Source organism: Idiotropiscis lumnitzeri, chromosome 13 (genome assembly GCF_059441095.1).
Source record: "Idiotropiscis lumnitzeri isolate Australia: NSW breed Sydney's pygmy pipehorse chromosome 13, RoL_Ilum_1.0, whole genome shotgun sequence".
NCBI lineage: Eukaryota > Metazoa > Chordata > Actinopteri > Syngnathiformes > Syngnathidae > Idiotropiscis > Idiotropiscis lumnitzeri.
The window spans coordinates 6,676,604-6,698,487 of NC_142403.1; the positions used below are offsets into that span (position 1 = coordinate 6,676,604).

The following is a 21,884-nucleotide window of genomic DNA, read 5'->3' on the forward strand; positions in this document are numbered from 1 at the left end:
GTAGCATTTACCAAGTAAACTGTGAATTTGCATAATGGAGAAGAGGGAAAATGCAAATTCAGTTGAATTGTGACCTTGCTCTGTGCATCCGTTATTTACTCAATGGATGTTGGATAATTTCTAAAATATGTTTCATCGATTTAATCTGTTAATGTTTGAATTTGGTATTCACAAACAAACCAAATAAAATGGCCTTTGCAAACTTCGCAGTGATCTGTGACTGTTCTTAGATAAACTGATGTAACCTTTGAGAGGCTGTGTATACCCAAGTGTTGCTGCTCTTTCATTTTAAATGATTATTCCGTGTTCTGTGGCAATCCTTAGCAGTTGGCCCACTTGCACCGCAGCTGTAAAACATCTTTTGTGTTCTTCTCTTCGACATGCATTTTGATTCATCATTGTGTACACCGCCATTCACCATCTCTTCCACATGTGGCTGCAAATAAGTTGGCTCATGTGTAGATTTTCAAGTGCCCCCCCCCATCATTTCACCCCTCCTCCATTATTCTTCACCATCACTGCTTTCCTCCTAAAACTCTCACACAAACCACTGCTCTTCATCCTGCAGGAAGGCAGCTGGAAGATGCTCAGATGATCCACAGACTGATTCTGGACCATATTGTCTACACAGCCCAAGACCGTGACAACTATCTGGTGTGAGAGTGTCCTCGGAGGGTACCGTGAGTACCCTGCGGGGCCCGCCTGCCTCGTTTGGCAGAAAGCTTGGCATCCCTCCTCACATCTCCAGCACCGGAGATGCCCTCGCCTCCCAATGATGGAGGTGAGTTGAATACTACAGACTGACAGATTTTTGTACCGAAACATGAACATATACAACTGCTGTTCTCTGATGCAGAGAACCAAAGCCACATCGAGAAGAAATGAATTCAATTTGGATTCATAAGATTTCATACTCATCTAACCATTCCCAGCTCGTCTGTTCTGTACAGAATTCCCTTGTTTGCACTTGATTTGAAAGACTGACTTGACGTAATTAACCCCCCCCCCCATAGTGCAACACACATACAATATTTCAGACCACATCAGGCTGTACAATTCCCTGCAGAAATGAGGCACCCAATTTTCTGTGCATGCTGTGACAACATCATGTATGCTCCGATATGTCTCATTTCTACCTTTAGAGGATCGAGGCGCATCCCCCGTGAACTTGCCATCTGTGGGCTCCTACCAGGGCCATGGCAAGAGGAAGGTGCACACAAAAAAGAAGAAGGGCATCATCAGTGCCAATGTTGCTGGCACCAAATATGAGATTGGTATGGAGTTACACTGATTTCTAACAGCATGAGCTTCGAAGCAGCAATGTTTTTAGGCACAACTCGTGTATCTTTGCCAACAGAAACATGTCACTCATCAAAAAGAGACTGGCTGGGAGTTGGCTACGTTCCATCCCTCAATGGCAAAAATGCACCCTAACCCCCAATTCTACCTGTGTAGTCAAGGAAAATATTAAAAGAAGTCCAATCATGTTCTCAATTAGGGTGCGCTTTGTGACTTGCAACAGGCACAGAAATCGGGCCAGAGGAGTCCACTGGTTCAATCATATAATTGGCGTAAATTCAGTCCGTAATTGTCCAGAACTTTATGAGTAAAGTCCTGTTTTCCACAAATGAAAACATTAAGATAGTAAACAAAGCGTGAAAGCTGGACTAACTCAAAATGGCCTGAAATAGTGACATTTAACATCTTAAATTAAAGCTATTTGAGTTCCAGGCTGGTAAAACTGCCTGTGTGGAGACAATCGCTGCAAAAAAAAAAATCTTTACTGAGGTAATCTAATGTGGCAGTCAGTGTTTTTTTTTAGACAAGCTAAAAGAGCACAGTAAGCACTCCTAACATGCTGGCTATATTGCATGGCGTCAAAGCTCTCAGGGGTGAACTACAACCTTTGAAACTAAGGAGTCAGCAGCAGTGTAGGAGAAATCAGGGGCGGTCGGAATCCAGCATGTAGATAGGAATCAAGCTGTGAATCATTTTCCTTGCTGTGATGAGATCCTCGATTGTCCTTTTGAGGGGGAGAGCAATGCGCCAAGTCCAGAATAAAGTAACACTCAAAGTTAAATAGATGGGAGATTTTTGCTGCTTCCTTTTCCTAATATGTTTGGGAATGGAAAAAGTAAAAGATCAACGATGGTGTTGTAGTTTTCCTTATAGCCGCAAAGAAGTGGTTATTTATAATGTGGGCCTTAGGACATGTGTTTAGTGAAGTGGCTGAGACAAAATTGATTAGAACTTGGGTCTTCTGGAACTTAATGGTAACTGTCAGCACAGCCCTGCTGCAATGTAAATCCTCCCTGTTCAAGTTATCAAAACACAGTTAACATCCACCGGCGTGCACAGATTGATGAAGTCACATCGGAAACGCTGTTTTCCCATTCAAGTGCTATCATGCAACATTAGGCAAGCTGGCATCAGGTTCGTGTTGGGTTTCAAGAAATTAATTAAAATGCCATTTTGTTTGGGCATCGGAATCTTTCATTACTCACTGAATAATGAATAGTTGCTGGATTAATGTCCAAATGGGCTCGCCACCTATCTCTCATACGATAGTGTTTTGGTGGCCTTTGAATGCATTAAGTACAATTGATATATATTTGGTGGTGGCCATTACTATCAGATGATCTGCAACCAATTCATGAATAGTAAATACTGCTGGATGGTTTTAATCGTTAGAATCACCTTTCTGTACAAGCATTTTTGTAAAAAAAAAAAAGTAATTCTCCTTTATGTGTCTTACTCACACTGTGTGCGGATTTCATTAGCTATCCATCCATCCATCCATTATCCGCCGCTTATCCGGGGTCGGGTGGCGGGGGCAGCAGCTTCAGCAGGGAAGCCCAGACTTCCCGCTCCCCAGCCACATCTTCCAGCTCTGCCGGAGGGATGCCCAGGCGTTCCCAGGCCAGCCGGGAGACGTAGTCTCTCCAGCGTGTCCTGGGTCGTCCTCTGGGCCTCCTGCCGGTGAATTTCATTAGCTATTCATGTCATTAACAAACAAATGTTAAAATATTCTTGCAATGGAACTCGACTGAAAGGTTTTCTTTGCCTATTCTACTCCATTTTAATGTGAGTGTCTTCCCAACAGTTCGCATAGTCATCAAAGAGATGGACTTTCTGAAAACACGAGATGAGGACGAGACTGCCAATCTCATCTGGAACGACTCGGCGGTACAGCATGAGAAAATTGCCGAGCTCAGGAATTATCAGGTACTCTGCATGGCTATCCTGTCAACTCAGCACATCTTAGGTACTGGGAGGCACTGGGCGAAATATGTTACATGAATTTGATTTTTTTTCTTGAATGTATTGTTCAATAAAGTTCTAAGGCAGTCAGAATAATATAAACGCCATCATACTACTTTATACTCCACAAGCAAAACATTCAGACCTCTTAAAGTGTTACAATTACTTACAGCTGTAAGCTGAGGGAGGATATTCACACCAGTATTCCTTTGAGGAAACAATGGAGGTGATTTCTTTTAAAACGAAACCCCGGAAATAATTAATTTAAGAGCAAAGCTGTGGTTTTAAAATTTTCATGTTAAGAGAATGAATATTTTCCGCCTTATTGCCTATATTATAATCCTCATTTGTTGCCACATAATTGTTTTTACTTGTTTACTTGTGGTCTTGGAGTGACCTGTATATCATGATATAGATTTTGGTAATTCCTGGTGGGCATTGCTCCCTGACGCACCTCCAACAGTGCCTTGTGTGCAGATGTATTGCGACACCTCACAAACCACCACCACCACCACTATGGGCCTATGCCGGGTCATCAGCCGGGGACCACCATTTAGTGACATGTCGCTCTTTTAACCTCAGAACGTCCACTGGTGGCTGAGTGATGGCAGGGATCTCTCCCTGCTTCCTCCGGCTGATGCCCTAGATATGATTTTGTTTCCCAATTCATATGCTTCTTCCTTAGCCACAGCCAGAAGATGACTTTCTCTGCCTCCCCAGCCAGCTCTTTCACGGCTTTGCGATGCTTCGCTCTGGTGCATCCTATGTCATGGAGTAGGCGAACAGTTGAAGAACCTATGAAGCACCTACACCCTACAAGTAGCTGCTTTGCTTGAGGGATCTTCCACAAGTCAGACCATGACACGGGCCTGCTTGTCATGATGTCCAACTCCCTTGCTGGCCCTGGGACACTACTTTGATGTTAAGACATTCCTGCTCAGTTCTTGCCACTTCCGCCACCTCCATGTCTTGTTGATCTTTCTTGGAAGCCTTTGACGAGGACAACAGACTCTCGCCCCTTGCCAAGCCTTCTCTGAACTCTGCCAACCATCTCGCGGTGGTTCAGCTTGATGATTGCCAGGTCAACTTCTTCTTGGGCTTTCCACTTTCTCCGTGTTCTTATTTGGGTGCCAGCTGCTCTCACCAGCTGGTCAGTGTCATCAGCTGTGGACCAGCAGTCATTGACACTTTGCTCCTTTAACCAGAGCGTTCACTGGTGGCCCTGCCGAAGCCCTCGCTGGCCTGGAGCTGCCTCCCCAGCCAGCTCTTTCACGGCTTTGCGATGCTTCGCTCTGGTGCATCCTATGTCATGGAGTAGGCGAACAGTTGAAGAACCTATGAAGCACCTACTCCCTACTTCCACGGGACATATAACAGCCTCCCTGCACCGTCATGTCTGCATGCTTGGCTCGCCCCTGCTCCCTAGCAACCTCCAAGCCATCATCCCATGTGATTTATATATATATATATATATATATATATATATATATATTCTGTGGAGTAAACTGCATTATTGCATTATATTGCTCAGCATGTATGTGGCTGATACATCCCACAGTATTAAAAATCTGTTGTAAATTTTTATCCCTTTTTTGTTGTTCCATTTTCTTGCAGTGGTGTGTCACGTGATCATTTCTCAGTTAAAAAAAAGTCTTTCTATAATTGGTTTTGATTTCCTCTCGCAAAATGCGTCGTCCAGCAGAATTGGCATAATTGCGCAATTTCTTCCCAATGCCTAATTACATCTGTCTCGTTGGTATAATAATCACATATCCTTTTTACACTCCGCATTCTTGTTTTTTTTCCTCTTCCTTTTTTTCCCCTTCAAGCAATGTACTATGGGAGTTTGCTGTCAAGTTTAAGTTCATACGAGCCTAATTAACGCCCCTGTTCAGGCTCATTTGGTCAAAGAATGCAAAAAACCCAAAGATTTTCTTTTACCCCCCACCCCCAGTTTTGGCACATTTAAAGCAATTCATTCAGCTGTCACTGCAGGAGCTTACGATGCAGAACCAATTACCTCGGCCCCTCAGAGCAGAGATTGATCTTTTTTTCTTGCCTCTTCCCTCCCCAACCTTTAAAGTCGGAAAAACATTGTAAACTAAATAAGGGTGGCTAAAGGTCTCTGCGTCACCTTTTTGTTTTAAGTTCGTAATTGGGCATAAATGTCAGAACATTGTAAGCTCACTTCAGGTTGCTGCCTCTAATATGCTCGTTTTCCAGAAGGGGTGGGGTGAAATTGTGTAGTGTAATGGCCTAAACAATGTAATTATGTCTGTCTGTCCCTCTGCAGAGAATTAACCATTTTCCAGGTATGGGTGAAATTTGCCGCAAAGACTGCCTAGCAAGAAACATGTCAAAGTAAGTTTCTCCCTTCCAGGCTTCAGCATTTAAGTACTTGTTACATAACATGAAAATCAAGATTGTAGTGAATATAAAAATATATATAAATTAAAAAATGCACATAAAAAATTGCAGTACTGTGGAAACTAAGGTCAAACACAACAGGTTTAGAGAAGCTGATTGATTCATTCAATTTGAGCGATAACAAAAAAATCTTTCCAGGTTTAAACTGTTCCCATCCTGAAATGTTTATAGGCAATATTTTAAGCAACAACTGAGCATTACACACAAACACGAGTACAGAGTTTTTAGCCACTGCTAAAATACGTTGAAATGAGTTGTCATCTTTGGTTTGAAGTGCAGTCACTACTTTTTTAAAGCCACGTCACCAGAAAAAAAAAAGTTGAATTCACTTCAAATTTAAGTTCAAATGTAAAATGTAGAAACAAAATGTGTACTCATTCTTAACTTTGAGGACTTTGAATGGGAATGAGTTTCTGGTATAAATTACTATATGTTCTTTTAGTATTATTGTTCATTTATGACAGATTTAACTGTATTGCAACTGTAGTCATGAGCGATGTACGGTGTACTGCTTTTCAGTATATCGCACCATGTTTCATTTGCAGTTTTATGAAGTGTCACAAGATGCTTAATATTGCTGTTCTGTTCTTTAGGGTCATTTGACTTTATTGGTTGTTCTGTAATATGGTCCACCTATTTTTGTCTCTCCAGAATGATCAAGTGCCAATCCCTAGAATACAGCTTTGTACCCAAAACGTGGATCTTCCCCGCTGAGTACACGCAGTTCCAGAATTACGTGAAGGAGTTGCGACGGAAACGCAAGCAGAAGACGTTTATTGTCAAACCAGCCAATGGAGCCATGGGTCACGGGTAGGTTCGTGGCAACAAGTGCTCCAGCACAATTGAAAAACACACTGATTTTGAGACTGTGAGTCAGCAAACGGAATGATTTAAAGGACAAGATACACAAGAGCAGCATGACTGGGTGAGAAAGTTGAAAGGGGAGCAAATAAAGCACAAGCACAAGAAAACAAGGCTCAGAGGGGTGTTTGACCCTGGCAAGGAAATGGCATAATGACGGGGCTCGGATTGATTGTGTGTGGGCAGAGAGGGTGTGCTAAATCTCATTGTTGGCCTCTTTGTCCTCCATGGTCACAATCACCATAAATCAGAGCTTATTGTAGCTTGATGACACACGCACACACACACCCCCACACACACACACACACACTAGTCCCTGGCACTTACTGTACCTCCTACCCTGAAGGTGGGTGCATATGAATATTGGATTCCTTTATGAGGTACCATCAGTACACACCAGACAGACTGGAAAGTGGATCAGGATATGGGGAAAACTCAAAAGCATCTCTTTATAATAAGATGGGCAGACTGCAGAAGTAAATGCATTTTTCATACGTGAAATCCCAGGGGTCAAATTTTATTTTATTTTTTTTACTATTCTGAGTGAAAGTCATGAAGTATTTAGAGAACCAAATCCAGTTGTCTTGAAAGGTGAGCACTTTATTGTTGTATAGCTTTTCAAAATCCCATTTTTTTGTACCTACATTTTTTTGAACAATATGGGCAGTATTGCTAATCAGATGAAGGCATACCGACGTACTAATGACTTCAGATTTCATTAACAAGTTGAACTTTAACTAAGCCTGATTTGGTTTAGTCCTCCCAAAAGTTTCAGAAATGTATTTTTCAAATTATTTTCTTCTTATGTTTACCTCACAAACCTGATGCCAACTAAACACCATTACCATATGTACCCCTAAATGTTTTAGAAATTATTCATTTATGGAGCATCTCACCTTAAATTTCACAAGTTGTCTAATAGAGAGTAACTTGAACAATTTACATATAGATTGAGGGCCCCTGTATGTACGTTTTTTTTAAAAATTGTTTTCTTAAATAATTAATTACAAATTATTTTGCAAATCCTAAATTGTAGTTTGTAGACTCCCTGGGGTTCAAGGACCCCGGATTAAAAACTACTGTCAGAAACAATAAACATAACGTTGATTCATTTGAAAAATCCAGTTGATAGCCAGAGTTATTTCCTGAGATAATAATTAAAATCCTCCCTAAAATAATCAAATATTTAGATTCCAATAATCAGTCAGTGCTAAGACTTAAATGATAGCTAAACGGTTTTTGGCAGTAGTTTAGCATTTTACAGAACTTGCATTCACCATTAGGACCAATAGATGGGGATATTGAGGTGTGAATGGCTCGGTGTGCTTACCGCTTCCTCTAATTCTCTTTTAATTTGTCCTTTCTGGCATAACGTGAGCATTACTTATAGCTCCATGTTGCACTAAGCTGTTATTTATTAAAGAATAAAATGCACATACGATTGCAATACATTTGGAATATGAAAGATGCTGATCTTAGCTCGACATCTCAACAGCACAAGGCTCACAAGATTAGAGTTGCCTCTATTTTGTGTGTGATGGCGCAGCAGGAAATTAAGTTATATCTACCCCCGTAATTTATTTTGCGGTCGGCCCACTAAATGAAGGTATTGTTTGTGTGTGAAGTTATAAAGGCAACACAATCAAAGCGTGTGCAAAGCTTAAAAAGGAGAGAGTCCCTCTGGTGCCAAATTAAAAAGGCAAGGGAGAGTGGGCTATGATTATGTGACACCCAGGCTCATCAATCAAGTCGTCTTCTCCTCAGCTACTCCTCCTCGACTAACTAACACTGTTAACCCTGTCCTCATCAATCAGCTGCTGTCTGCCATTTAGGGCATCTCACATTATTGGTCAGGCTGCTATCAACTTGTCCCTGTTTGGTTCTGCTCAAGAGTGCTGATAAGTGGGCAGATGAAGCGCTGTAGTTTCGGTTGGAGCGAACGATAATGTGGTGTGATTGATAAGAGTAGAGTAAAAACATCACGTTGCTGTCTAACCTGAAAGAGAAAACGTTATTACTCTATAATGACTGGAAACCGAGGCTCTGGCTTCACTTGTTGATTTTCATTCAGTATAGCAGAGAATCAATGTGACTGCAGTTTCCGCAATGCATTCCTTGGCTCGACACAATCATTGTTCACAGGACACTACATGTGATTAAATTACTGGATTTTCTCACTGTTTTTTTTTAACAGTTTTTACACATCTGGCGTATTTGTGTGTGTGAGTTAATCCCTCCTTACATAATGGAACCTTCAATGCTCCGCATGCAACCAATTTAGTCTCTCGTCTTCTATGACTGATGCGGATGTAGATCAGTGGCGCTGAGTCTACATTCATATACATGGCCAGACGCACACACACAGACGGTGCCCCACAGATTCCGTGCACACTCACCTGCATGAATGCATGCATACAAACACAACTCAATCCGCGTCTGTGTACTAAGCCTGAGTGCCAGTGACATGAGACCAAAGGAAAAATGAAGGCCAATGCCTACTCATATTTACCTCATCGACCAGCTATGGTCTTTGATGAGGCTTTCTTCAGATAATTACAATGTTCTCCAGATGCTGACACAAAAGCAAAATTTATGTTATACCTGTGTGGGTTTTTTTAGCATTGACTTTTATTTAAAGGGCCAGGTAATCAACAGAGTAAAAGAGATTTTGGAAGGCTATAGTGCACTGATGTGCCAAGTAAGTCATCACTCTTAAACTTGCCATAAATCATGCCAAGGGCACTTATTTAAACATGTTTTCATGGCGGGTTCTGCAGCAGTAGAAGGTCATATGAATACCACTAGGGCACCATGCTACCAATCTTTTTACACCTTAAGGCTTGGCAACTTTAATGTACAGCAAAAACACAAAGTCAAGCACACTAAGAAAATATACCTTTACTGGTTATTTTGCTTCCTTGAAACAAATTTTTTTTATTAGTTTAAATAAAAGGAAGGGTAACGGTAATCAAGGGGTGTACTTTAAAAATACTGACAGCTACATTTTGCATCTGGGATATATGCAAGTAACCATTAGCAATTTTAAATGAATACAGTGTTCTTTTCAAAGCTGTAAAATGTGTATACAGTTTAGCTCCATTTTTATCCATCACATATAAGACGGCGCCAATGTCATCAGTCAGTGTTCATGGTCGCTTCTATGCCATCATCTATCATTTTTCTAATTATCTTTTTGTCTTTACTATGCCATATTTTATTATTCTGCTGACGACACTCCAATTTCCCCCCAAAGGATTAATAAAGGCTTCTGTCTATTCAGGATCTCACTTATCCGTAACTGTGAGAAGCTGCCTGCCCAGGAGCACTTTATTGTTCAGGAGTACTTGGACAAACCTTTCCTGATGGAGGGCTACAAGTTTGATCTGCGCATCTACATCCTAGTCACTTCCTGTGACCCGCTTCGCATTTTCCTCTACAACGATGGCCTGGTCCGCATGGGCACAGAGAAATACCATGCCCCCAGTGAGGCCAACCTGGTGAGTCATTTGCCCACACACACCGAACACACACACACAGGCGAACCTCCAAAGTTTAATACTGACCGTTCTGCGACGCTGATCGACTTGGAGTTTGGTCTCCGGTCATTTCAAAACAACATTTTCATTCTGAACAATTCTGACCTGTCTTAACTGTAGATGTGTTATTGAGCAATTTTACATTCTTAAGTTAACCATCTTCTTATATTAATAGCAATATTTGCACTGACTATCAAGGATCGAGAGAGACACACATGTGCACATTTTCTCTCCTATGGTCTTCGTTTTCTCTTTTTTGCACTTCTGTGGTGGCATCATAAAGCCAAAGACAATATTGTGATCTATCTAATATTTTAAAATATTAACATTCTGTCGTTAGTCCGGCTTTCATTCTCCTTTGTAAATTCCGATGTGGGCTGGTTTGAATTTTCTAGAATTGTACATTTCTAGAATAAGCTGCTCGCCAAAAAAAACAAGCTGCTGGCCGCAAATGGACTTGGACACTTCTGGCTTGGAGGCTCACAGAGCAGAAATTTCAGGAAGAAAATGGTGGTCTTATTTTTACAGATGTTTTTAGTTGAATACAAATTTGTACAACCTTTGCTGCGTTTATTGACTTTTGAAATGGTTCCACTGTAAATAAAAAAGAAAAATGCTAGATTTGCCACGTGATTTTTAAAGATGAACGTATGTATAACTCACTGCAGTCAAATTCAATAGAATACACTATTGTATGAGGTGAAAACTATATTTACTACGCTCACACCATCACACGCTTGTAGGATACACAAGTCCAGTCTATACAGCTGAGTGTCACACGTGTTTTTCACAATATGGAGCTCGTCCTATCCACCTGAATGTTCTTCACCAGCTGAGTCTATTGTGTTGGGCGCATATACAAACACACCCACATACTTACATCAAGCACGGTGCATATCAACACAGTGCATATTGTCTTACCAAGTCTGTGACACATGATAGAATCAAGCGTGCCATGGAGATGGATGTCCAATTCCGCCGAGAGTGGCTGCCAGACAGCCATCAGGAGGTAGAGTGGCCTGCGGTCACAGTGTTATTACCTTGTAGCTAAGGACGTGGGTGCATTATAAAGAGAGGGGTGCAACAAGGCCACTAATAGGCAGCCACTCAGGGATGCATCCCAGCGTTGTTCCATGGGAACTACGGGGCACTATAGCTCTTATCACTCTTATTTGATTCAGTTTTGTTTACTGTATATAGCATTAACTCTCAGCAGCAGTTCTCTCAGTGTACTTCTAATACAGCACAGCAGGTCTAGAACCAGGCTCTTTGTTTGTTTGCGGCAGCTCCGCAGGCAAATGTCGTTGCTACGGGAGCGAGAAGCTACAAAGTTTGTACATCGGCGGGAAGCTAGACACTTTGGCGAGTCACAGATGCCAATTTACTCTGCTGTTTTGTCAGAATCAACAAATGCACTTAGAGTTAAATAAATATAGCACTCATATTAATGATGATGATTTTATTTTTTACACTTTGATCATTGCCAGGGAATGTTTTTTGTCTGTCATATATGTTGGAATTTTTGAAGCGTCAGTAGTGTGGTGGCTCATGTTGCTGTTTTTCATGCAGCCAGTAGGTGGGTTGGTTCCCAGATACAGCCACTGGATATCTCCAGTGCTGGATAATTCGGAGAGTTATGTTAGGAAGGGCATCCGGTGTTAAAACTGAGCCAGAAATCAGGTTAGTCAATCAAGTTAGAAACATGATTCACTGTGGTGACCCTTGATGGGACGATCCGAAAGAGAAGATGATATTACATATTATTATGTATATGTATTAGGGAGGTGCTTTTGAACAATTTCCCTTGATCAATTCATAGGGTAAAAGGTGTGGTAGTCGGATCATCGCTATTGCCTGCAGTTTAAATGGATGGCACATATTGACTTAATTGTTCAAAATTGTGAGACGACAAACTTTGCACTTTAGTTGGCATGTTTTTCTTGTTAGAACCATCAAAGAACAAAATGTTGACGTTCTGCTTTGTTTGGAAACTGGTTGGGCCAGAATTCTTTTGAGAGTAGTGACGACGTTACATAAACTTTTTGTATTTAGTTTCCACACCATCAACACGATTCGTGATGATAATCAAAATGATAAATTACTTTGTATGGCATGCTGCCTCCTATAGAATAATTAATCATCACTCCCAAATGAATAGCAGAGTACCCCTAATCAATACAAATTTAGCATCCATACTATTTTTGAGAGGTTGAGTTTTTCTTATGTATTAAGTATCAAACAGTTTAAAACAGAATAGATTTTTGCGGCCTATATTATTTTATTTTATTTATTTGTTTATTTAATATGAACTGCATTTTTACTAAATTATGCCACCCTTCTACCCAACCGTTATCTCCTCAGAGCCAGCTCTACATGCATCTTACCAACTACTCAGTCAACAAGCACAATGAGAACTTTGAGCGGGATGAGACGGTGGACAAAGGCAGCAAAAGATCCATCAGCTGGTTCACCGAGTTCCTGCGCACCAACGATTACGACGTGGCCAAATTCTGGGGTGACGTCTCTGTACGTGGTTAGCCGACTTACCCGCCACACATTGGCAGCAGACGCATAGCAATTGCAAACAACTCATGCTTGCTTACACCTGTAAGCGCACACTTCCATATACAATACACATGCTGCCTGTAAGACAGAAAGTGGACCAGCAAAGGTTTGACAAGATGTGTTTTGACAGATATTCAGTCAGCTTTAGAATTTTGTTTAACTGACTGGAAGAACCCGGTCAAAACATCATTCCTGGAGGGTGAGCTCGCCCAGTCTGGCACTGCTCCCAGCTCATCTAAACACCTCTACTTTGCTTTTTTCCCCCCTTTTCTTTCCACTTTTTGTTTTAGTTTAGCACCACCCTTTCGTACTCTTTCAGCTACTTCTTTTGACCATGCTTGTAAAACTGTCACCTTGTTGGAAAGGATTTAGACCCTAGCAAGGTTTTACATTTTGTTATGTAATACAGTGGTAAGCGATGAGAAAATATAAAAATGGACTTTTTGTCTTCTGGGCCTTTATGCTGTATCTTCCCATCCTGTCGTGACACCCGAAAGTGTCACCCACTGACTCAGCCAGATGTCCTCCACCTCTTTTGCTCTCTCATCATTTTCTTTCCTGCTATTTCATCTGAAGCTGCACTTTGCTACTGCTCTCTGCCCACCATCCTTGCTTTTCATCTTTGTGTTCATACTTTGATGCCTACAGACCGGTGGCTGGCTGTTTGGACTCTTTTCCCGCAAGGAGCACAAGAAAAAAGCCAGAGAGTATTATAGTACCGGTAGTATGTTTTTAAAATGCGCCTTTCAACTCCATTCCAAGTCTTTGTGCTACATGTCAAGTATTGTAATGATGCTCTGAAAGTACGAGCGAATTTGACTCCGCTTACACAGAGTATGATAGTGAGAAAGATATAAAGCAACACTGCACACTCACAAAAAATGCACTCAGCATAGAGTTATATTGTTCAAGCGCTGACACACAAACACACACACAAATACACACACTCTTCTGGCATAAAGGGCGGTATAGTGGGAGCAGGTGTCTGTACCGGGCAGCCTGTGGATTGGACAGTTGCATGGACCTGTGTGAGGGACAGACGGTGGGGCTTTTGCCTTATCAGTCCAAGGCCAGAATGTTGCATCCCCCTCTCGCACCCAACATTTAGTGTGGTCTGAACAGTGTATGTGCCAGCAACACTACATGACTTGAGTCGAGAGAAAGCTTTGTGTATCATGAGTGTGTGTGAGAGTGTACGTGTGTATGTGTGAAGTCAAGCCAGCAAAACCTAGCGTATGTTCTTGGTTGACAAAATTAATGTTTTGATATGGGATTTTATTTTTTTTTGTTCTACTGACTTACTTTGTGACAGTGTGTCTCTCTTTTTGTCATGACAGGAACTGGTTGTAAAGACATTAATAGTGGCGGAGCCTCATGTACTGCACGCGTACCGCATGTGCAGGCCCGGCCAGCCACCAGGGAGCGACAGTGTCTGCTTTGAGGTCCTGGGCTTTGACATAATCCTGGACCGCAAGCTCAAGCCTTGGCTGCTGGAGGTACATTTTTATTGCCGTCTCGAACTGTTTCTATAAATAAAATTGTTGACCTTGTTATTTTAATGATAATTTAACACTTTGCACCCACCTCTCACCCAAAGTTAAGATATGCTAGGCTCCAGCTCACTCGCACCCCAAATTAGGCCAAGTACTATAGGAAATGGATGGATGGGTAGCGGAATGGAGTTGCCACTCTGTGATTAAAAGTGGTATTTGATAGTGTGTGTGGTTCAGAAACTCTGTGGAGTGTCTCCTGTCCAGTTGCTACCAGCGGCTTCTGAAGTGAAGCACTGTTCCGTCAAGCAGGAGAAAGGGCAACGGTGCCTCATTCTGACAGAACGCATAAACACACACTGATTTTCTTGTACACTCTTGTTCCTGCTGCACAGAAACGGCGAGACACACCCACATGGCCTCTAATATGTATATATACACCCTAGAAAATGAAACATTCCCTTGTAAATTCAAAGGAGTGTTTAACCGGGCTGAGACACAATTACGTGCGCGCAGGCACTTACACACTCATATACAATGTAGGTATAGGAATACATGCATGGAAAGTGAGACTTTTTGTGCAGACAGTGCCATGACACACATGCGCACGCACCCCCTCACACACATACACACACATATGATATATAGGTCAGTTAGAAGAACGCCCCCAATTCAGTGTCAATCTCTCAAGTGTCACTCATTGCAGAGTGGGCTTCACATTGGAGTCCACTCCAGGATTTGTGGCTGACCATTTTCATGTCAACCAGTCAGTTAAAGCCTGACCTAAATCCTTAAACCCGATTGAGCAACACCCCCACCATCTCCCTTCTTCGATTCCTTGCTCCCGCAAAATGGACTAATGTGGTGAATGCTAGGGAGGTTTTTGTCAGGCTGTCGCCGTCACACCACCTAAAAGTATAATTGAGATGCAGTACTGATATGTACACGATTGTACAAAATACAGTAGTAGGCCTACCATGGCCACGCTAGTATTTTTGGGGGGAAGAATAACGAGAGAATAAAGTCATAGTTACAAGTTGTAATGATATAAGGATGGGAAATAAAAATATGACAATTTATTCCTTTAATTTTATGCAAAAATGAGAAAGGAAGAGTAATGCTGTAATTCTACATTTGATTTTTATGTGTGACAGTAAAAATCAGCACATAATTGTGATGCAGTGTATTCAATGTCTTTTTCTTGAGCGACCTGCCATATAATAATCATTCACTGGTTGTTAAACAAACATGACTGCTTTATGGCCCAACATATTTTGTGATGTAATATTGAATATTCAATTATTAATTGTAGTAAGTATTACTTAATTCTTAGATATTATATTTTACTTTACAGCGTGGTTCTTGTCCTTTGAAATGGTAGAAGACTGACATTTGCCGTCTTTGGGGCTGTATGACATGACAAAGGGCGCACAATAGTTGTGCTACTTCTGTTTCGTTGCGTCTGTGTGCGCGTGCGTGCGTGCGTGTGCGCATGTCTGTGCGTGTGTCACATGGTACAGAGCCATGATTGCAGTTGTTCCACTCCAGCAGTAATGATCCCCCCTGTGCGACGAGCAGCTCTCTATAACGTTCGTCAATTAACATCCTTCACACATACACCTACTTCTCTTTCATGCAACATTTACAGCTACAGTCATTTATTGCCAAAACTCAAAATGATTAGTCAGGGGACAGTTGTGAGAATCAAGAGCCTTTCTTAAATGCGCTCTGCGCAGGCTGTCAAGTCTGAAAATAACTTTATTACCTTTGCTGCGTGTTGATGTAAATTGCTATTCAATAGGGACGTTAAACGCAGCAAGGACAGGCGTTTTGAAAACTGTGCCCTTTGGCAAGCCCTCAAGCCTGAATTAAATTTTTTTGAAATATTACTTTGCTACAGTTTGAGGTTAATTAAATCCATTTCAAACCATTTCACTATTTCTAAATTTCAACCTTTCTTTACTCTTGAAACAGTAAGCGTGGTGTCAGAATTTGAAACACAATCTCGTCTTCCCAGGTTTGTTTTTAATTTGTAGATGTAACCTCTCAGGTTTCACTGTTGGTGTCATTATGAATTAACCAAGCCACGCCTGTTTGCTACTTTACACAGTTTGCCGTTCTGACACTGTCATCCTCTTTTACTCCTTCAAATGTCAAAGTTGGTTGTTGGACATGCATACTTGCAGACAGGAAATGGAACTCCAACCTGTGTAAACTCAAAGCCAGGTGGATACCTGAGTGCTCGATGGTATCAAATAGAAGATGCTGTCAAATTAAATTAGCCCTTTCCGTTGCATTGGTGCTTAAATCATGTCATTTTTGAGAGTATGTAGGAGGCTGGTGATTGAAAAGGAACATGTCTTTCTCTCACATCCTTCCATTAAAGACAGACCTGGAGCAGCAATATTTGGAGAAAGCTTTTGGAACAACTCAAAGATCTCATATATTGGGAGAAGTTTTGACTCATGACGATACAAATATATGACTAAAATATGTAATATGTCTCGAGATTATGCTTACAAGCTAAATATCTAAAGAGATGGCTCTTTAATTAAGGTCACCAATTGGAGTAAATTGGTAGTATAGAGGTAATATGACATAGTTAACATTTGTGCGTACTGGCTCACACCCAATGCCCCCTTTTGCAATTGACTGGCAAGGACACTGAAAGAGCACCCGGTTCACAATGTTTGTTGTGGTTAAACTCAAAGAATTTCTTCCAAACTGCGACTGTAGAATGATTAATCATTTGATGAAGCAATTTGTCACAGTTGTTTACATACAATCCCTCATCCAAATCAGACACTTTCATTAAAGCTGCCCATACAGCATGTCTTCCATTGAGACATTTTCATTTCATCTGCTACCATGTATTATTGTATCTGTAAATATCGACATTGACACATTGTATCCTCTTGTCATGTAACCTAATCTTAAAGCCTAATTTGCTATGCCTTAGTTTACATGAACTGAACCGCTTTTACCAGTTTGAAAACTTAGAAAAAAAAGATTATAACTCTTGTACGCTTTGTCCACAGTCAGAGTGATATGAATGCAATCGAGGGGGAACAGCGTCTCTGGTCAAGTTTATGACTACTTGTTTTTGAAGAGGTCTGGCATAACAGTATGTATGCAGTGAATAAACACATGGTAAGATATAATTTGTCATTTTCGCAAGGTTCCAGAAGGTGTCCACGAACCTCCACAAAAGACAAATAGATTGAGGTCCAGCCTCATTATAGTCACTGGAACCCCAGAGATGCCAGTACACGCTGCAGTGTAGGCCGTGTGATTATTGATGGTTTTGATTACATCTCACCATCCATTCCTTCCCATTTTCTATCCCCCCCTGCTGCTCGAGAAGGGTTGTGCAGAGTGATTGGCAGCTAATGAGGCGGGCATGGTTAGGTCAACCGTGGCATGGGATGTTTGTGTCTCAGTGTGAGTGTGTGAGTGCGGTTGTGTGTGAATTGGCATAACGACAACAGACCGACAGACTGCAGCTGGACTGCTTCCCCAAAGGCGGAGATACTTCAACCCCCGCCTCTCTCCTTCCCTCCCTACCTTCCAGCAACTTTCCACTCTTTTAGTACGCTATACCCGATTGCTTCAAGATGAGTTTGGTTTAACTGTCCATCCCTCAGAGCAAACATAATCCAGACTTCCTTTAATTTTGAGTACACATGTATGTGTGTTTGTGGGGACTAATCTGCGATGGCAAGTGTAAACAGATGCCGCAATACTCACGTACACAAAGAAACCCGCACCTGGATGTTTTATTCTTCTTCACTTCCCAACACACACAAACTCGGTGTGCAAATGAAATGCAACTGCTGTGTAGTACTTCATTTCCCATATAGAATAAATACTGTTTCTTACTTTTGCGCCTGTCACTGATGGTGTAGTGGTACACTCGCCTGAGTTGTGTGCGGGCAGCATTGGGTTCAGTTCCCACTCAGTGATGGTGTCTGTGTCTGCCCTGTGAGTAGCTGGCGACCAGTTCAGGGTGTAGTGCGCCTTTCGCCCGTAGTCAGCTGGGATAGGCTGCAGCATCCTCCCGCGACCCTGTACACAAGATAAGCGGTGTGGATAATGACACATGACACTTTTGCGCCTATGGGAAACTTTCTTTGGTCAGTGGAGTGAATCCTCTGTGAGGTTAAAGGTTTGTGTTTCTACAGCTGTAAATCTGAACAGTAGCCTTAAGCATAACATTGAATCTTTGGAGGGAAGATTTAGAGTTTTGGCAGCCTTTAAGATATGTTCCTAATCCTTCCAATAGCCTGCATAGTGATAATGATTTAGTTGCTACTCATAGTATGTACTGTAAGTTCTCCTCATTCAATTTATTGAAATCTCGGGGTGAAAATGACAATGAACGCATAGAGTTTTAGAGTCTTCATTTTCTTGCTTTAATCCCCCTTCCTTTTTTTAAATTGTCCTTCTAACTTTGATTAATCTGCTTCACTTAGTGGGGTTCATTCTTATTTAAATGCTCATTGATTTTGTCCCAGCCTCTGAGGGGTTTCTCTTTTTCCCTACAAGCTGTAGGTGGCAGTAGATACTTACAAGCACACACTTTAGCTCATAAAGTGGTTTATTAAGGAATAATTAGAATGATGTATGGGACTGTCTGCATCTATCCACATCCATTTTCCTCTAAGATGACTATTTCATAGAATAAGTATCAAATTAGGACTGCACATGCCTCATATATGGAGCACTTGAAAACACACCTCAGCATTTAGTCATTTATCATCATGTGTAGCAATGCCGCTGACAGTGTTACTGTGTATGCAAGTCATTGAGGCAGAAGAGAAATACTGCATGTAAAACAGTAAACCTATAGATGCTGTTTGTGGCTGTATTGGAGGTTTGAAAGTAACATATATTTTGTTCCAAATACAACAAAATATTATGCTCTTAATATATCTTATAAATGCATTCCACCATTGTTTGTGTTGACTTTTAAACGTAAAATATAAGATATACTGCTAAGTATCAACTTCTGTACTCACAGGACCTTTACCAAAGCCCAGTTTCTCTGCTTCTGTCAGCCCCCAAAGCAGCGATTGATGGCTGATACAAGACCACAACTTATGGGATATAAAAAGTGTACACACCCCTGTTCAAATGACAGGGTTTATGATATGAAAAAACTGGGCCACGTGAAATCATTTCATACATTTTTTCCATCCTTATTGTGAACAGTAACTTGTAATGCAACTTGTAATAACTCAATTAAAAAACAAATAAAAACAAAAAACATTTGCATAGAGGGAAAGTCAAAATAACTGAGGTAATGGTTGCCAAAGTGTGCACGCCTTCTTATTATTCTTATTGAGGTTGTGGTTTTGTTGGGAATTGACAGTTCACATTCAACCTTATGTTATATTGGAGTCAGCACACACCTGTCATGAATGATGAGAAAATGAATCTTCAAGATGCTTCATGAACCAGTTGCTTTTTTTGTTGACTCCTATAGATGGCACTATTGGTTTAAAGATAGGGGTTTAAGAAATGGCAACTTAGTGTGCCTATCAGATCAATGTTGAACAGAGTGTGCCATTTAGAGAAGTCAAAAAACACAACAGCTGATTCATGAAGCATCTTATATCTTCATTTTCACATCACTACCTGCCACCATTTAAGGTGCCTCTGGTTTACTAAAGTTTAGATGTCCTTGTGGACTTTTCCTTCAAATATTTATTTGCTTTCTAGCAGAAGTTCTGAGTTTTCACTGACAGCTATCGGACCATGAAAGAAATCTAACAAGCACGTGGGAAAATATTTTATTTTCTGATGTCACCAAGTATGGACTTTTTAGCCAAAATTCTTTAATTAAGGTATGTATGTTTGGCGTAAACACAACACTGTTAAACAAACAAAAGAACACCGTTCATACTGTGAAGCATGGCGATGTTAGCATCATGCTTTGGGGCTGTTTTTCTTCAGCTGGAAATGAGGCCTGAGTCAGGGTAGAAGGAGTTATGATCAGTTCAAAATAGCAGTCACTTTTAACTCATAACCTCCAGTATTGGCTAAAAAGCAGAACATTGTCAGGAAAAAAACGACTAGAGCATCCAAATTTGATTTGGGCTTAATCAGAGGCACTTTAAATGGTGTATGCTGATTCTCACTTAACAGAATTTTGAATGAGATTGGTTCACTCTGAACACCGCTATATTCACAGCTATAAAAGGAGGTGCACAATTGTATAACAGCATTCATCGACTCAAATCTTGATTTTTTTTTTTTTTATTTTTTTTTTACGACCCTTCATCCCCTTTTGAAATCATTTATCTTGATCTATTTTTTATAAACCCTGGCATCTGCACAGGTACGTGTCAACTTATAATATCCACTGTAACGGGGAGTATGTTATCTGTCTGTCTGGCCATTGTGTAGTCGCTCCTCTGCTCTGTCACTCTCTTGTTCACCTTCTTTCCACAATTGCTCTGCAACAAACACTTCATTCTGGCAGCGGTTTAGACCGTCCTTACCCTCCATTGTGCGGAGCAGAAAGGGAGCCTTGTCAAAGCAGCGGTTGTTTACACACTGTTTAGAAAATAAGAGGGAGGAATTTTTGCGAACTGATTAATCAAGAGGAGACCTTGCACTTGTTTGACAACTTCTCCAGACATAGAATGGATGGTGATTTGTTTTGGAAAAGAAGGCATCTTCTTGGTGTTGGGCCATCACCATGGCCATGCTTTAGGGCACAGACAGTAAATCGGTGTCAACTATAGTTTTATTTTCAAGGACCAAGTCATATTATCACTGATATGAGATACTAGGGTACATTTTCAGTGCATTTACGTTTGAAATAGCAATAACAGTAAACATTTAGATGGGCAGTCAATGACACTCAGGGCTCTATTTTTTGTAGACAGCGCACATGCGCCCGAGCGTAAAAACTGGCATATCTTGATTTTCGTGTCGGTGCAAGCTTAGTTTAGCGTGTTTCGGAATTTGGAAGCCCGAGCTGCACCATTGCTGCATTCCAGTTGACTGAAGGCGTTTTCTTAAACACATCACCATTGCACCCGACAATTTGGCGACTGAAAGTAGAATAAACTTTAGCTAGAAGCAGGTCTAAGTTGTGTAATGTGATTTTGGTGAATGTGATTGAGGTGCAGGTAGAGAGATTCTGAGCTCTGCGGATATGTATGTGGTTGATGTCATCGTATTTCATTCATAAATATGGCAATAGTGTGCATCAAACCCTCTAAATCATTGCAGAAATCAATTTATTGAATGCATTATTTTTACAATTATTATTTCATTTCAAATCCCTCGCACTTTATATACAGTGATAACTTATGGACATCAAACCTGCTTTTCACTGAATTCAGTTCACTTTTAAAAGTATTCAGAAGCTGATCAAGATTTCTACCCGAACGGAAGACAGATATTCTGCATCGACTCCAACAAGTCCATTTCTACTTCTGCATGACAGAGAGGAGGGAATGAGAGGAGCAGCTAGCATTGGACGTTAAGCTAGTTGGCTGTGTTGACGCCCACAACGGCACAAACACCTGTTTCTAACTGAGCTCATCTGCGAAAATAACAAAAGAAAGAAAACTCCACCAATGCACATAATTAGACCGTGCTTTGCGCTAGCCTTGTGGTGGGCGTACACAAAAAATAGAGCCCTCAGAAGTGCACAGACCAGACCCTGCGCATATGCCTTTTTTTATTTTGTCAAAAAGATTTATGCATTATATAGTGAGAAATAAAGGAA

General features: G+C 41.1%; 1 protein-coding gene across 3 annotated transcripts in view; it reads left to right on the forward strand.

Annotated features, from left to right (window-relative positions):
• The window catches only part of ttll7 (tubulin tyrosine ligase-like family, member 7), a 71,607-nt gene that overhangs the window by 7,985 nt on the left and 41,738 nt on the right, over positions 1-21,884 (forward strand). For all 3 annotated transcript variants that reach the window (XM_088313374.1, XM_088313375.1, XM_088313377.1), the window contains exons 2-9: positions 569-781; positions 1,143-1,274; positions 3,104-3,225; positions 5,555-5,622; positions 6,340-6,498; positions 9,830-10,046; positions 12,447-12,611; positions 13,988-14,146. In XM_088313374.1, the coding sequence (XP_088169500.1) occupies positions 757-781; positions 1,143-1,274; positions 3,104-3,225; positions 5,555-5,622; positions 6,340-6,498; positions 9,830-10,046; positions 12,447-12,611; positions 13,988-14,146 (1,047 nt within the window). In that variant the 5' untranslated portion in view covers positions 569-756. The remainder of the gene's footprint in view (positions 1-568; positions 782-1,142; positions 1,275-3,103; positions 3,226-5,554; positions 5,623-6,339; positions 6,499-9,829; positions 10,047-12,446; positions 12,612-13,987; positions 14,147-21,884) is intronic.